At 38.3% G+C, this 15,610-nt stretch overlaps 1 protein-coding gene across 6 annotated transcripts in view; it reads right to left on the bottom strand.

The window, feature by feature from the left end:
- CEP162 (centrosomal protein 162) overlaps positions 1 to 15,610 on the bottom strand; it is a 93,919-nt gene that overhangs the window by 33,520 nt on the left and 44,789 nt on the right. For all 6 annotated transcript variants that reach the window (XM_024996524.2, XM_059889637.1, XM_059889636.1 and 3 more), the window contains 6 exons: positions 9,275 to 9,557; positions 8,163 to 8,424; positions 4,881 to 5,014; positions 4,391 to 4,618; positions 3,709 to 3,849; positions 1,200 to 1,312 (listed from right to left, as the gene is read on the bottom strand). In XM_024996524.2, coding sequence (XP_024852292.1) covers positions 1,200 to 1,312; positions 3,709 to 3,849; positions 4,391 to 4,618; positions 4,881 to 5,014; positions 8,163 to 8,424; positions 9,275 to 9,557 — 1,161 coding nt within the window. The remainder of the gene's footprint in view (positions 1 to 1,199; positions 1,313 to 3,708; positions 3,850 to 4,390; positions 4,619 to 4,880; positions 5,015 to 8,162; positions 8,425 to 9,274; positions 9,558 to 15,610) is intronic.

The raw sequence follows: 15,610 nt of genomic DNA, 5'->3' as shown, positions 1-15,610 counted from the left end.
GATTATTAGCTCTGCCATGGGGATCACACTTACCAGGAGAAAGGGGTGACCCCCCAATTTATACAAAAGTGCCTTCAACTTGCCAACCTGTGTACTTTCTAGCTTTGTCTGCTACAAGGTGTGCCTTTTTCTACTGTGCATGAAAGATCAGTGTGAGCTAACAGCAGCCTTGTCTCTTATACCCTAAATTATCTTGCAAAAAATGGAAGTAGTATGTAAATAAACATAATGTACATGACATTCACAGTCCAAGATGTTTCTTCGGATAGTAGTTCTATCTGAGATTTCAGGTGTTTAGGTGAAATGATGCACAGCTGGCAGTCACTTCCTAAAAGAAGATAGAACCCTAGCCTCCCCATGTTTGGTGGTTCAGCTCTCGCACTTAGTATATTAAAGATGGACATAGTAACATCCCAAAGACCTTACAGTCTGAAGTATGACTGGTTCCTAAGTGGGTGCTAGCGCTCTGTCAGCCTGCCGTGGTATGTTTGTTGTAATAACTCCCAGGTTCTTTCTCTGGAGAAATTTCCTTGCCAAACAGCAGCTCCTGCCCCCTGCCCCAGAGGATACCCGCAAGCTGCTTCCTGGGACCCACTTCATCCAGTGACAGACTGCCTTGAGGGGTTCAAAGGGCTGTTCTCCACTTGACTCAAGTAGGGACCAACTATGTAATGAAATCTGTTCTCCTGCATGTCCTGGTGAGAGTGGAATGAAACCAGCCTCCAGCCGAAACCCAGTCTCACTGATTTTCCCGCTCACCATCCACCCCAATCCTCACCTCATCTCGCTTCTCTTGCCCCTTGTCCTAAGAGTTATCTTCCAGAAAAGCACCTCCACAAAGATCCCCATCTCAAGCTCTACTTGTATGCAATCTGACCTAACACAGTAAATAATACTGTAGTTTATTATTATTTACTATTATTATATTATCTAAGTATCTCAGATTTAAAAGGAATAATTCAGTTTCCTGAAATTGATGTGAAATTCTAATACCAATATGCTGAAAATACTAAGTATGTACTGATCATTGAACACCAAAGAGAATCACTGAATATGAAAAATGTAAAAGTTACAAAACTGTAAATCAGTGTACAACTTCTAAAATTTCTAAGTATAACTAAATGTATTATTAATATAATAATAAAATGCTTAGAAATAGTCAAAGTATATTTGATCTTAAGAATTTAAAAAGGACTTACTTTAAGGCAGCTAATTCACTGAATAAACTCTGGTTTTCCTTGAACATTCGCTCCTCATTTTTTTTGTTTTGTTCTTGGAGATCTTTCACTTGATTATACAATTTTTCATTTTCCTTTTTATAAACAGAAAATTACATTTTAGTTAAAAACCAGTAGTACTTACATAAGTTTATTTGCTTATAAAAGATGTATCCTTTAAGCAATTTTAAAGGCTTTTCAATTTCTTCAGTTTTTGAGTAAGCAAAATCTTTTTCTAACTTTTTGTCTCAGAAGAAAATCTGTAAACCGAGAACAGTTCTTTCTAAAATGTTCAAAATCATTAGTTGAAAAAAAATTCCCCAAATCAAAGAGCCCATCAGGGTAATGTACTGCATTTCACTCGAGTAAATGGACCAGTGACTGCAGGAAGAACCACATCCTGACTTGTGTGCTGTTTGGGGCTGTCTGCACACTCTTTTTCTTGCTTTTGGCCCATCTTTCTGCAGTGAGGTGACTGGACATAGCCGCAGTGGGTATCTGTGTTTGTTTCTGGAACTTTATGTGAGCAGGGAGTTAGAGACTGGGTGCTTCTGGAAGATCAGGGCAGTGAGTGTATAGACTAGACCCAGTACAACATCTGGCTTGAGTGAAAGAGGGACTCAAATAGTGAGGATAGGTGAGAAAGTACCCATCTGTGCTCAGATGCTCTGGCTTATTAACCTCTTTAAAATCAAGAAATTGATGAAAACCAAGGACCACTGAGGATTTCATGAAAACCATGAACTGTCTCACCATGTCTGGCCCAGTGCCTGACACATAGTTTGTGGCTGATTTTCAGCAGAATTAATGAAACTCAGAAAAACACATACATACATAGACACATCAATTTCATGTTATCTTTATGGGAGTGGGTGGTTGGCAAAAGCATAGGTCTGTGAAATCCTGCTTTAAAACCCATGCTGTGTATATAGCAAGCTCAGAATGGCAGGGAGGGTTTGGAAGGTTCTAACTAACTCCAGGATGGGGTATCTTGCAAAATCCATACTATTTCATTTACAGCTGGAATATCTGGGGACTTCTCAGGTGGTTCAGTGGTTAAGATTCTGCCTGTGTTCCCAACTCAGGGGCCTTGGGTTCAATCCCTGGTCAGGGAACTAGATCCCATGGGCCGCAATGAAGAGTTCACATGCCGCAACTAAAGATCACACATGCTGCAAAGAAGATCAAAGGTCCTGAGTGCCCCAACTGAGACCAGTGAAAAAATAAATATATACTAAAAAGAAAAGCTGTAATTTCTGATGTGATAATGCTTTCTTCGGATGTCCCCAGAATGAAAATGCTTATTATTGTGAGGCTGGATGCTTAGGTTACAGTTGTCAAAAGAGGAAAAAGGAGTAAGACAGAGGAAAAGGATAGAGAAGTTAAAAAAAAAAAAAAGTGGTCAGGAGGAACTAAGACAAGTCTCATGCTGGAACATAGCCAAACCTGCCCCGGCTGTCAACACCACCAAGACTCTGTCATCACAGAGAACAAATGTATGGCTTCCGCAGAACATACACATTTTCTCCCATTTAATTCATTTTTTAGTTTTACTCTCAAGGCATTGGCAATTGATTTCAGATTTATAGTTCTCAATATAGTATCAAAACTAGTCAATATTATCTATGGGGAAAAAAAAAAAGATCCCCTGGAGAAGGGAGTGGCAACCCACTCCGTATTCTTGCCTAGAGAATATCAAGGACAAAGGAGCCTGACAGGCTACAGTCCCTGGAGCTGGAAAGATCTGGACACAACTGAGTAACTAACACTTTCACTTTCAAAGGAAAAAAAGACAGTTTCTAAGGAAATCTGACTATTAGAATTAGTAACAGGCCAACATGCACGAACTGGTTACTGTCTGGAAGGCAGGAAGAGGTTGATCTGCAGTCTTATTTTAATTTCACAACCACTGTGAGACAGGTATTACTATCCTCATTTCACAGATGAGGAAACTGCCTGAGAGAGGTAATGTGATTTGTCTAAGGCTATAGAGCAGGTATGAAGCAAAATCTAAAATCAGATTTTTTTGAATCCAGAACCCATGCTCTTAACCACTTTAATTCTCCCCATAAAAAATGCACAGACTAGTCAAATTATTACTTCCTTCCATTGCCATTACCTGTTAAATGGATGCAGAAATATATATTTTTTTAATTTTATTTTTAAACTTTACATAATTGTATTAGTTTTGCCAAATACCAAAATGAATCCGCCACAGGTATACATGTGTTCCCCATCCTGAACCCTCCTCCATCCTCCCTCCCCACACCGTCCCTCTGGGTCGTCCCAGTGCACCAGCCCCAAGCATCCAGTATCGTGCATCGAACCTGGACTGGCATCTAGTTTCATACATGATATTTTACATGTTTCAATGCCATTCTCCCAAATCTTCCCACCCTCTCCCTCTCCCACAGAGTCCATATTTTTAAAGGCCTTATTTTTATAATCAAAGAATCTCAAGACAAACTAAATTTGTGCTGAAGAGCCATACCTGCTGATATCCTTGAAGAAGCATCTCTTGTTCTTGTATTTCTTTTTGGATTTGCTTCAATTTTTCTTCAGTGACAGGATCAGTGGTTTCTCCCAAATGTAACCACCTGTGTTTTTTGTTTGATTCTTCAAAACTACTCAACTTTGAGAAAATGCAGGTATTGTTTCATTTGGGGAAGAAAATGATACAGTGAGAAGTGAGGAAGAACATCAGAAAACTCCAGGTGTATAGACCTAAGACTGTCTTATAAGCACACTAGAATTATCGTAACACCAACTACAATTAAGTCACTACAGGGATGCTTTGTACTGATGGTTCTGACGGTGGAAGTAACTCAGAAATGCTACACAGGGTCACTTTCCTGAATCTAGAACTTCTATAGCTTTCTTTCTGAAACTGCTGTCTTCCCTGAAGGTCACGGTGAACCAAGTGATTAGTTTTCAAAAAGGACTGCTAAGAAGAAAACTATCAAAACGAACCAATTTAATTTTTGATTCCCCCCCGCAAGGATTTCATGTAGGCTCTTTTGTAAGGAGGCACCGTCAGGAACCATGTTCATGTTTTATGCAGCAAATATATCAAGTCAAGAGGCCCCAGGAACAAGAAAATAACAATGCATTTAGCAGGGAGTACAAGTTCTTTTTAATAAATAAAAGGAGAAATAGGACAATGTGTCTAGTACCTTGGCTTGAAGAATATAATTGTCTTGATTCAGTCTGAAGAGTTCCTTTTCCTGTTGTCTCTTTAGTTCCTCCATCTTATTTTCCAGCTCTTTCTCCTTTTCTGAGAAAGTGACTTTAATTTGTTCAATCAGAGCTTGGGCACCCTTCCATTTTTCCTCTGCTTCCTGAACTCTTTTAAACATAAGCAATTCTGTCTCCTTGTTCCCACCATGGTATCCTGAAGAATCCTTTTAATGAAAAGCATTACTTCATTATGTAGAGTTACATAGGAGATTCAAACATGGGTTGGTTAGGGGAAAGAAACCCCACAAAGAATAAAAATGACGTTTAACAATGTTCTACTAATCAAGAAGATCAATACATGGTTCAATAAAAGTGATGAGTATCCGTCAACACAAAAGAAGTTTCAAATATTTCATTTTTTATAATTGTTTCAATATATATAGAACATAAAATAGTATGAATATTATTTTTAAATTTAATACCTACATTCTGAAACTGAACACAGGAGTCAGCTTCTGTGGGGCCCTCAGACGACTTAGGAGTAGCCAGCCAACTTTCAGTTTGAGGAGCTGGTTTACCCAAAGATGCAGGCTTGATCAGCTTTGTTGCAGGTAAGATTTCTAAATATTGTAAACAATGGATAAAAGCACCACAAATACAAACCATGTTGAGTGTGTATTCAGGCAATTATTTAACAATAAGTACTAATGAGGACACGAAGACAAATGAGCATCTCTAAGGAAGCTAATGCCTAATAAACACTGCAAGGCATCTGTTTCATTGCACTTGAACTCCAGTTCATAATCAACATTCTATTCAATTTGACACAGAAGGCTCATTGACCCAAGATTCATATTAAATGACAGATGGAGCTCAATATATGTGAGGAGAATGTGGATTAGGGTAATTTCAGGTTTTACTATTTTTCAATAAGTTATCGTTTTAAATGTTCACAGCAATAGCAAATAGAAGTATTTAAACAATTAATCAAAGAGCAGCTGATAATGAAATATTTCAGTTCGGATTAAAGTATGCTTTCAAAGCACAATTTTTATAAATAATGTGTATCAAGATATAGTATCACTGGAATAATATAAATTTCATGCAAACCTCATAACAAGTAGTTTAAAATCTGATTAAAAAGAAAATGATAAAACTGCTATAATATCCTGTTTATTAAATTAGAAAAAATGTGGTTCACACACACACATATTCCGGTCAAATTTTCAGTTTTTAAGGTACCTTGTAAATCTTAAAAAAAGAAGAAATAATTCTAAGACCAATAAGTTACTCAGTTTATAATAAAAAAAAATTAACGGAAATACTGAGAAGAGATCCTCAGGCCCATATTCTAATGTTACAGTTTCTGAACTGAATACTGCATAAACATGTACTTGACTGCCTTAGATGTAAATGAAACATTTGAAACTGAAATAATTTCTTCAAGATGCTAACTTTTTAAATGCAAGGTTGACTTTTTCATTGAAGTTAAAACACATGGTCATTAAAGATCTGGAAAATATAGAAAAGTCAAAAGAAACAACAAGTCCCCAACAGGACCTCACCCTGAGATTTCCTTCCACTCTCTTCCAGGCCTGCCATTTTTTCCTCATATAGTAGTAATCATATTTAATTGGACTGAGTGTTGTGGAAGGTTTTTCTGGAGAAAATTTCTTACACTGTTCATAAATAAACAGTTTGAGTCATTGTGAAAGCAGGCGTTAAACCTTCCAAGTCACTGGAGGTCCATTAACATGGCCAATGAACGGCGGGGGATCTGCTAGCGTTGTGATTCTTCCAAGGACATGGCAGCCAAGAGTGACAAGTGGTTCTTGCTCAAGCTGCAGTCAGCCAGCGCTTTGATGCCAGAATTGTTCTTTCCTGAGTTCTTAATTTTGGTCTCCCTAAGTAATTATTTTCAGTAACAGTACATGGACAATATCTTTTCTCTTTATACATGAAAGAAAATTTGCTTGGATATAAAATTCAAATGTGAAAAGTGCAGTGTTTGGAACTTATGAGCCCTTCTTGAAAAAACAATGGATTAAGAGAATTCAGTCAAATAAGAAACCAATCAAAATAATTCTAGAAAGTGATGGCTAAGGGACTGGTGAAAAGTATTCTGGTCCTTTAACAGCCGGAACCAAGACCCACATTCAAAAGCTGTGGGGAATTACAGTTGCTAGAGAGAATATAACAGATATATCTTGAACAAGTAAAAATAAAACCAACAAAAATGAGTGGCAGGCATGTGAGTGGGGGTTTTATTAACTCATTTCATAGAAGAGAAACTGATAATGTATAGAATTGAAAAATGTAGGTAAAAACAACATGGTTTTGGCAACCTTTCAGGGGTTTTCTTAGTCTATTTTATTAAAATGATCTTTTGGGATATAGTATTTCTTAGTAGGAAGTTTCTTTTTCTGCTTACAGATTTAAGTAAAACTAAATCTAATATTTATTTTAAAAGAACTTATGAAGTATGATCTATTCTTGTAAAATGTTTTGTTTGTTCGTTCACATGCTTGCCTTTCTCCTTCCTTCTAGTCATTTCACAGAAAAGTAAGAGAAAACGAGACCCCAGGAGACTTCTCAGAGGAAGGGATTAGAGGTCCACAGGTTGAGAACAGGAGGAAAGGATGCTTGTGTTAAGCCAGAAATTACAATTCTGTGTCTCCAGAAGACCCGCCCATGACTACTGTTCCCCTGCTGATATGGGTCAGCCCCAGCCTTTCCAGCTTACACACATGAGTTTCTGCAGTGAATATGCATGAGCACAGACAGAAGAAAAGAATCTTTGATGCTGAAAGAATTTTAAATACAGTCAAAGTGGCCCTGAAATTGACAGTTATGGGGAAAGGCAAGGGAAAATACTCTAAGGCAGAAGTAAATTTTCCAACGAGGTTATTTCTCCTCTGACAACTATTGTTACCAGATAACAATGATGGAACTGGTCACCTATTCGATTTAATCACACAGAAAAGGACAAAATGCTTCTGGCTCTACTGCTCTCCCTCTCCCAATGAAGTCCAAAGGCAACAGAAATGTGGGTCTAAGTCAAACATCTCTATTTCTTTTACTTGCATCATGGGCTTCTACGTGGAAAATTACCCTTGCCTACTGCCAACATATTAAAAAATGACTGGATTAGGAAATATCCAGATTAGGAGGCACTGTGATGAGAGGCGGGAGGAGAAGGGGGCAACAGAGGATGAGATGGTTGGATGGCATCACTGACTCAATGGACATGAGTCTGAACAACCTCCAGGAGTTGGTGATGGACAGGAAAGCCTGTTGTGCTGCAGTCCATGGGGTTACAAAGAGCTGGACATGGCTGAGCGACTGAACTGAACTGAACTATGACGTATAGAAATAGGCATTCTGTGATCCAGAAAACATCTCGACTCTCCAAGTCTATACTGAACAAATACCCAGGTATTTCTTTCTGGATCAACCTTCACCTGTACATTGCCACTTGATTCTGAATTGATAGCTCTCCTCTGGCAAACATTTTGAATATTACAAAGCCAACCAGATGAGAAGGGATTGGATACTCACTTCCTATACTTTCTGGGTTTCTTTAAGGAAGACACAGAACTAATGATGAAAAACCTCCTGAACTCAATAGAACTGAATCTTTCAGAAATGGAATGTAATACCTTACAATTCATTTTTTTTCTATTAATAAGGAAAGTTCATAGAAGGAGAAAGGAAACAAAGAAAGCAGAGAACAAGGAAAATAATATACTAGATGTATAGAATGATTACCTTTTTTCCTACTTTGATTTGAGGCAAGAATAGATCTCAAGTTTTTGCTCTTCATGATGTCCTTAGAAGTTTTCTTTTCAAGATTAGAAAATGTCTTGAATGGTGAACTGGGTTTGCCATACCCTGAACTCCTAACTGATGCATATAATCCACTCTGGGGTTTTCTTTTAAATAAAGGAGGTGCACTTTTGGTCTTCTTGTATGGTAGCTGTTTACCAGTTATAGTCCCTTCTTCTCCAGAATCGAGTTGAGATCTTAAAGTCTGCATACAAGTACAAACTCTTTAGTACTTAAATAAACTTCAACTACAGTTGCAAATAAGATTAACAGGTAGCAAAATCATAGTGATAACTAAAGAACATAATTCATAGAAGGCAAACCATTATATTAAAGTTCTCTAAATTCATCAGAATTTTAATATTTGGAACCAACATTTTCAAAATCAAGAGTAAGACAAAGCAAAATAATAAAACAAAATAAGCTTGCCAGAAAGCAATGAATGAACATGGAAGAAAACAGAGAACAAGTGTTGAAATGACAAGAATCTTATCTTTCTTCTCCAGATCTCTCAACGTAAAAATGTAGTAGTACCCTGCCTTATTCTACAAGGTGATAGTTTATGGTAAACACATAACTCAGAACTGTAAAATAAAAACGGAATGCTGTGGTCATGGTCTGATTATATATAATCAGAATAAATCAAGAACAGAGAAAAAAGGAACAGTGAAATGTAAGTTTCTCAAGAGCTGTGAACAGCATGTATATGAAATGCCAACTCACCTCTTTTGTAGAACAGAGACTACTAGACGACTGTAAAGCACTAAAATGATGAATACATGTAATTTTCTTCTGCTACTCAAACTCTAGACTATGTTCACTAAAAAAATGAAAATGTAAAGAATGGCTTCTGAAAGAGAGCTAATGCTACAGTGGTATTTTTAAATTTGGGGACCACAGAGTGTTATAATAGATACTTCTCACAGATGTCCAGGATTTATGTGGACATCAGTATGTAATCGATCCCACTAGCTTAGGAAATACATACTTCTCAACAGTATTTACGTAACTTCACTTATCAGAATGTCAAATCAATGCAAATTATAAAAACTTACCTTATTTGTTTTGTCATCCTGAGGTAATAATGAAGGACCAACAGATATTTTTTTCTTCAAAATATCAAGGTACATTTTATCTATTTGTTCTTCCACAGCATTTGCTCTTGGATAGTTATTTTCTGTAACTTCATTTGTTGCCTTTTCTAAAACTACATTCTCTTCATTTTTGTCCAACAATTGGCTCACAGTTTGTGGTTCTTGAGACACAACGTTTGGGTTAATCTTAAGGGGTAAAGGGCTAACAAATTCAGTTTCTTTATTCTCAGCGAGTTTCTTATAGCTATAAAACAAAACAGGACACAGAGAATGAACCCTATATAAGTCCTCAAATATCAGTTTTAATAATATGTGTATACACATTATATATAAACATATTTACATTAATATATAACGTTAAATATATTTAATATTTGTAAATGTTTAAATTAGGTTATTAATGTTAAAGACATTATTTACAATTCTGGTTAAGACAGTAAACTTATACAGCATCACATAATTGTTTTAAAATGATAATTTCAATGCAGCATAAGGGACTTCATGGTTGACTCTGAGACCTACTTCAAAGGAAAGACAAACCAAACAAGACTGAGATTGCTTTTGTCCAAGAAAAATTTAAAAGTGAATTTCTAAATAGCCTTTTTGTAATATAGCTCATAACGTCAACATGCATTTTAGGCAGGAAAAATATTTTACACATTTCTAGCTTCCCTGGTAGTTCAGCTGGTAAAGAATCCTCCTGCAATGCAGAAGACCCTGGTTCAATTCTTAGTTGAGGAAGATCCCCTAGAAAAGGGACAGGTTTCCCATTCCAGTATTCTTGGGCTTCCCTGGTGGCTCAGCTGGTAAAGAATCTGCCTGCAATGCCAGAGACCTGGGTTTGATCCCCTTGGTTGAGGAGGGCATGGCAACCCACTCCAGTATTCTTGCCTGGAGAATGTTCATGGGAGAATCCCCATGAACACAGGAGCCTGGTGGGCTACAGTCCATGGGGTCATAAAGAGCCAGACCTGACTGAGCAACTAAGTACACACAACAGAAGAAATAAAGAAGTAACCATAATTTAAATCAAGGCATGAAACATAAATATTAAAATGAATAATTTCATCCACAGTACAGGAAATTTTTAAAGTGAAACAAGAAAAATCACTAGGACTTTAAAATAAAATCATTCCTTTACTTTAAAACACTTAAATGCAATGTTACATTTCAAATCTGCTGCTGTTGCTGCTAAGTCGCTTCAGTTGTGTCCGACTCCGTGTGACCCCATAGACGGCAGCCCACCAGGCTCCCCCGTCCCTGGGATTCTCCAGGCAAGAACACTGGAGTGTGTTGCCATTTCCTTCTCCAATGCATGAAAGTGAAAAGTGAAAGTGAAGTCGCTCAGTCGTGTCCGACTCTTCATGACCCCATGGACTGAAGCCTACCAGGCTTCTCCATCCATGGGATTTTCCAGGCAAGAGTACTGGAGTGGGGTGCCATTGCCTTCTCCGACATTTCAGATCAGTAGATTTTTAAAATATGGAAACTATCCCTTACAAGAAATATTATAAATATGATTAAATATTGGCATATTATGGGAGTTCCAGAAATATGTATATTGTCATTTTTTAATTACTACATCATGGTCCATTAGGTTACTTGATTTTTAAATTTGTAAAATAAGATAAAAGGAAAGTTTAAGAGGCTACCATTTTCACATAAGGAAGATTAGCTTCTTAATAATTGTTAGAAATACTTGAAGTAGCTGTAATAATCAGAAAACATATTGATAATAGTTCTTTCCTTCTTAACGGTAGCAGAACCTGATTATCATCATAATTGTTCCCTTTTCTTGCTGTGAACTGAATGAACTACATTTCATCACTGCCTTCAGTCTAGATGGGGCCAGACGCTAGTTCTTGTCTTTAGAATGTGAGTGCTATGATGGCAAGATCTAAAATATGAGGCTTAGTCATTGGGTTTTAGGTGGCAAGGAAACTGATACAGAGGCTGGAGAGGTAACAACCCATGCTTTATGGTAACAGAACATTTGCTAAACTGTCACCTACAACAGTTTATAAGGCAGACCACACGGCTACCCAGGCTAGGGTACTAAGAAAATGGCAGGAGAGAACAGGCAGTTTTTAAGTGCCAGCTACCACTGACTACTTTTGACAAGATATTATGAGAAAAAAATAATTTCAAGAGAGAACGGGTTGGTTTGTTAAGAAGAAATCAGAGGGAACAAAGTCTGGAATTTAAGGTGTCTTAGGTTCACTCTCCATGTCTAAACTCAAACAGTAAGATTCAGCATTACAAAATGCTATGAACAAGCAAAATACCAATGAGAGCTTCTTGGTTGAAAAGAGTGACTCAGTCCCTTGGCAAATATCATATATTCTAAATGTCATCTTCAAACTTAAGGTTATTGTTCCTAATAATATATTCAGACAGCTGCAACTGAGAGAGAAAAAACAGAGGGAATAAGGAAGCAGACATATAACAGATTTAAAACCTGTGTCTAGCAAAGAATGTTAAGTGTAGTTCCTGGCACAGGGGACTAACTGGAACCAAGTACATGAGAAGTCTAATAAACTTTCTGAAGGAGCTGTAGTGACAAAGAAACCACAACTCTACTTAAAAAAAGAAAAAAGGCTTAGAGACTTGTTTGGGAGCCTTAAAACCACCTGCAGGCAGAAAGTAGATGGAGAAACGAATGCCTCCTCCAAGACGGCATACCCTCCCCCTGAAAACCACTTCAGCTGAAGCCAACAGTGATGAAATACAAGTCAAATTCTTCAAGGATTGGAACCAAGAGCTATATGAAACAATAGAGTTACTTGGTAGTTCCACCTTAAGAGCAGAATCGTGGCCTAATTAAGGAAAGTTCTTTACAAGGTCTTTCAGTGGATTTCAAAGTTGCATTACTGATGGCTATATTTTCTTCTCATACTTTTCCGTTCTGAATGGGAAAGGTGTGGGTAAGGAAGTAGTAACTTGTCTTTTTAATTCATTGATTAGCAGACAATGAAGAGCTACATTCAAACCTGATAGAGAGAAGTGTGCTTCACCAAGAAATACTGGCCTTTCAGACGGATACAGCCCTAAATGAGACTTTGGCCTATTTGCTGGGGAGGAGGTGAGTAGGTCTTTGTGTGAAGTAGGTCTTTGTATGAAGAGTGGAATGGATATTTGACAGAAGTGCAGATTCTGGTGGAGATAGGCTAGATGCCTACCAAATGCATTTACTTTCTTTCTGGGTACACAAGCAAACCACATTTTCCATTCCTTTTGGATCTTGTTAGCTAGAGGTGCTGGTTCTTACCAATAGAATATGGACTAAAGTGATGTAACATTTCTGTTGAGGCAGTTAAAAGGAAGTACGCTAAACCATCTTTTTTCTCTTCTTATAGACTCTTTACATGAAGCCATGAGAACCTTAAAGCTGTGTGCTGATGACTGAAACAGCCCTGGTCCCTAAATGCCTATGGCACAGTCCTACCCCAATTGCACTGACATACACGGAATTATGTGAGCAAGAAATACATTTTTGATGATGTTAAACTATTAAAAGTTCAAGGGATTTTTTTCTGTTGTTATAGCAGCTAGAATTACTCATCCTAGTTTACGATAAAAAGTTTTTTGATAAGTATGCTAGCGTTTATACTTATGCCTTTAATGAAAGTACACTTTTTTTCAGCTCTTAAAACACAAATGCAAAAATCCATACTAGAATTCACATTACTAAAATGGTGCTACCTAGAGCCAGACATCCTGGAATGTGAAGTCAAGTGGGCCTTAGGAAGCATCATCATGAACAAAGCTAGTGGAGGTGATGGAATTCCAGTTGAGCTATTTCAAATCCTGGAAGATGATGCTGTGAAAGTGCTCAATATGCCAGCAAATTTGGAAAACACAGCAGTGGCCACAGGACTGGAAAAGGTCTGTTTTCATTCCAATCCCCAAAAAAGGCAATGCCAAAGAATGCTCAAACTACCACACAATTGCACTCGTCTCACACGCTAGTAAAGTAATGCTCAAAATTCTCCAAGCCAGGCTTCAGCAATACATGAACTGTGAACTTCCAGATGTTCAAGCTAGATTTAGAAAAGGCAGAGGAACCAGAGATCAAATTGCCAACATCCGCTGGATCATCTAAAAAGCAAGAGAGTTTCAGAAAAACATCTATTTCTACTTTATTGCCTATGGCAAAGCCTTTAACTGTTTGGATCCACAATAAACTGTGGAAAATTCTGAAAGAGATGGGAATACCAGACTACCTACTTGACCTGCCTCTTGAGAAATCTGTATGCAGGTCAAGAAGCAACAGTTAGAACTGGACATGGAACAACAGACTGGTTCCAATTAGGAAAAGGAGTACGTCAAGGCTGTATACTGACACCCTGCTTATTTAACCTATATGCAGAGTACATCATGAGAAATGCTGGGCTGGATGAAGCACAAGCTGGAATCCAGATTGCTGGGAGAAATATCAATAACCTCAGATATGCAGATGACACCACCCTTAGGGCAGAAAACGAAGAACTATAGAGCCTCTTGATGAAAGTGACAGAGGAGAGTGAAAAAGCTGGCTTAAAGCTCAACATTCAGAAAACTAAGATCATGGCATCTAGTCCCATCACTTCATGGGAAGTAGATGGGGAAACAGTGGCAGACTTTATTTTTTGGGGCTCCAAAGTCACTGTAGACGGTGACTGCAGCCATGAAATTGAAAGACGCTTACTCCTTGGAAGGAAAGTTATGACCAACCTAGACGGCATATTAAAAAGCAGAGACATTACTTTGCCAACAAAGGTCTATCTAGTCAAAGCTATGGGTTTTCCAGTAGTCATGTATGGATGTGAGAGTTGGACTGTGAAGAAAGCTGAGTGCCAAAGAACTGATGCTTTTGAACTGTGGTACTGAAGAAGACTCTTGAGAGTCCCTTGGACTGCAAGGAGATCCAACCAGTCCATCCTAAAGGAGATCAGTCCTGGATGTTCATTGGAAGGACTGATGTTGAAGCTGAAACACCAATACTTTGGCCACCTGATGCGAAGAGCTGACTCATTTGGAAAGACCCTGATGGTGGGAAAGACTGAGGGCAGAAGGGGACGACAGGATGAGATGGTTGGATGGCATCACTGACTCAATGGACATGAATCTGGGTCAACTCCAGGAGTTGGTGATGGAGAGGGAGGCCTGGCATGCTGCCATCCATGGGGTCGCAAAGAGTTGGACAGGACCGAGCAACTGAAGTGAACTGAAGCCAACAGAGACACAAGATATGTAAAAAGAAACAAAAAAAACCTCTTCAGTAACACTAGCAGAGCCCAAAACAGCAACGATTACGTGAGCACAACTGCCCTTTAAAACTATTAACTAGCACTGCAGATCAGTGGAAGAATCTAGACTTAGTATTCAAGTAGATGGGCTTCTCTAATAGCCCAGTCAGTGAAGAATCTGACTGCAACGCAGGAGACCAGGGTTCAACCCAAGGTCGGGAAGATCCCCTGGAGAAGGAAATGGCAACCCACTCCAGTATTCTTGTATGAAAAATCCGATTGACAGAGGAGCCTGGCAGTGTACAGTCACAAGAGTTGGACATGACTTACGACAAAACCAGATGTTTTAGTATAAGCTACACTGAATTTTGTCTCAACTAGCACAAACGTAGGAAAAAGACCAAGAAATCACTGCAAGTGGATTTACATGATGAAGATGGAGTTCAAGGAGGGGCTCAAAAACTTGTCTGTTAAAACATAAATGAACAAGTAAATACATGAATAGACGACAGGCTTTTCACAGAAATATTTTATGGAGACAAAAACCCGACAATTTGAGTGTGTTTCTGGGTCATGGCCATATGATCTTGAGAAATTAAGCTCTTTAATCCCCAGTTTCTTATCTATGAAATGAGGATGATAATGGAATAGACTTCATGGAATTGCTATAAAATTAAATAAAGTCTGATAGGTAAAGAGCTTTGTACAGCACCTAGTCCACAGTAACCACGTGATTAAAATGTTAGCTGTTATTGTCATCATCATCGTCCGGTTCCTGTGAGAGCTCTACCAGTTAAGTCTGCTTACCTCGGGTGCATCACTTGAACGGTGGGGATAAAGATGCTGACCTATCTGTTACGAAGATCTCACGAGATAACGGATATGACACTCTTGGTGCTGCAAGGATGTCAAGGTGTCCTACGACAAGGTGACTGTGATATGACTCTCTGTGCTGGTGAATGACAGCCAAGTCCTGAAAACTGTCATTAAAATGTACGGTAGCTAGAGATTTTTGTGAAGCCCACTTCTCTTGTGACCCAAGATCTCACCCTGGGAGATGACAGCTAGT

This window comes from Bos taurus, chromosome 9 (genome assembly GCF_002263795.3).
Source record: "Bos taurus isolate L1 Dominette 01449 registration number 42190680 breed Hereford chromosome 9, ARS-UCD2.0, whole genome shotgun sequence".
Classification (NCBI taxonomy): domain Eukaryota; kingdom Metazoa; phylum Chordata; class Mammalia; order Artiodactyla; family Bovidae; genus Bos; species Bos taurus.
This window is presented reverse-complemented; position numbering and strand designations above follow the sequence as displayed.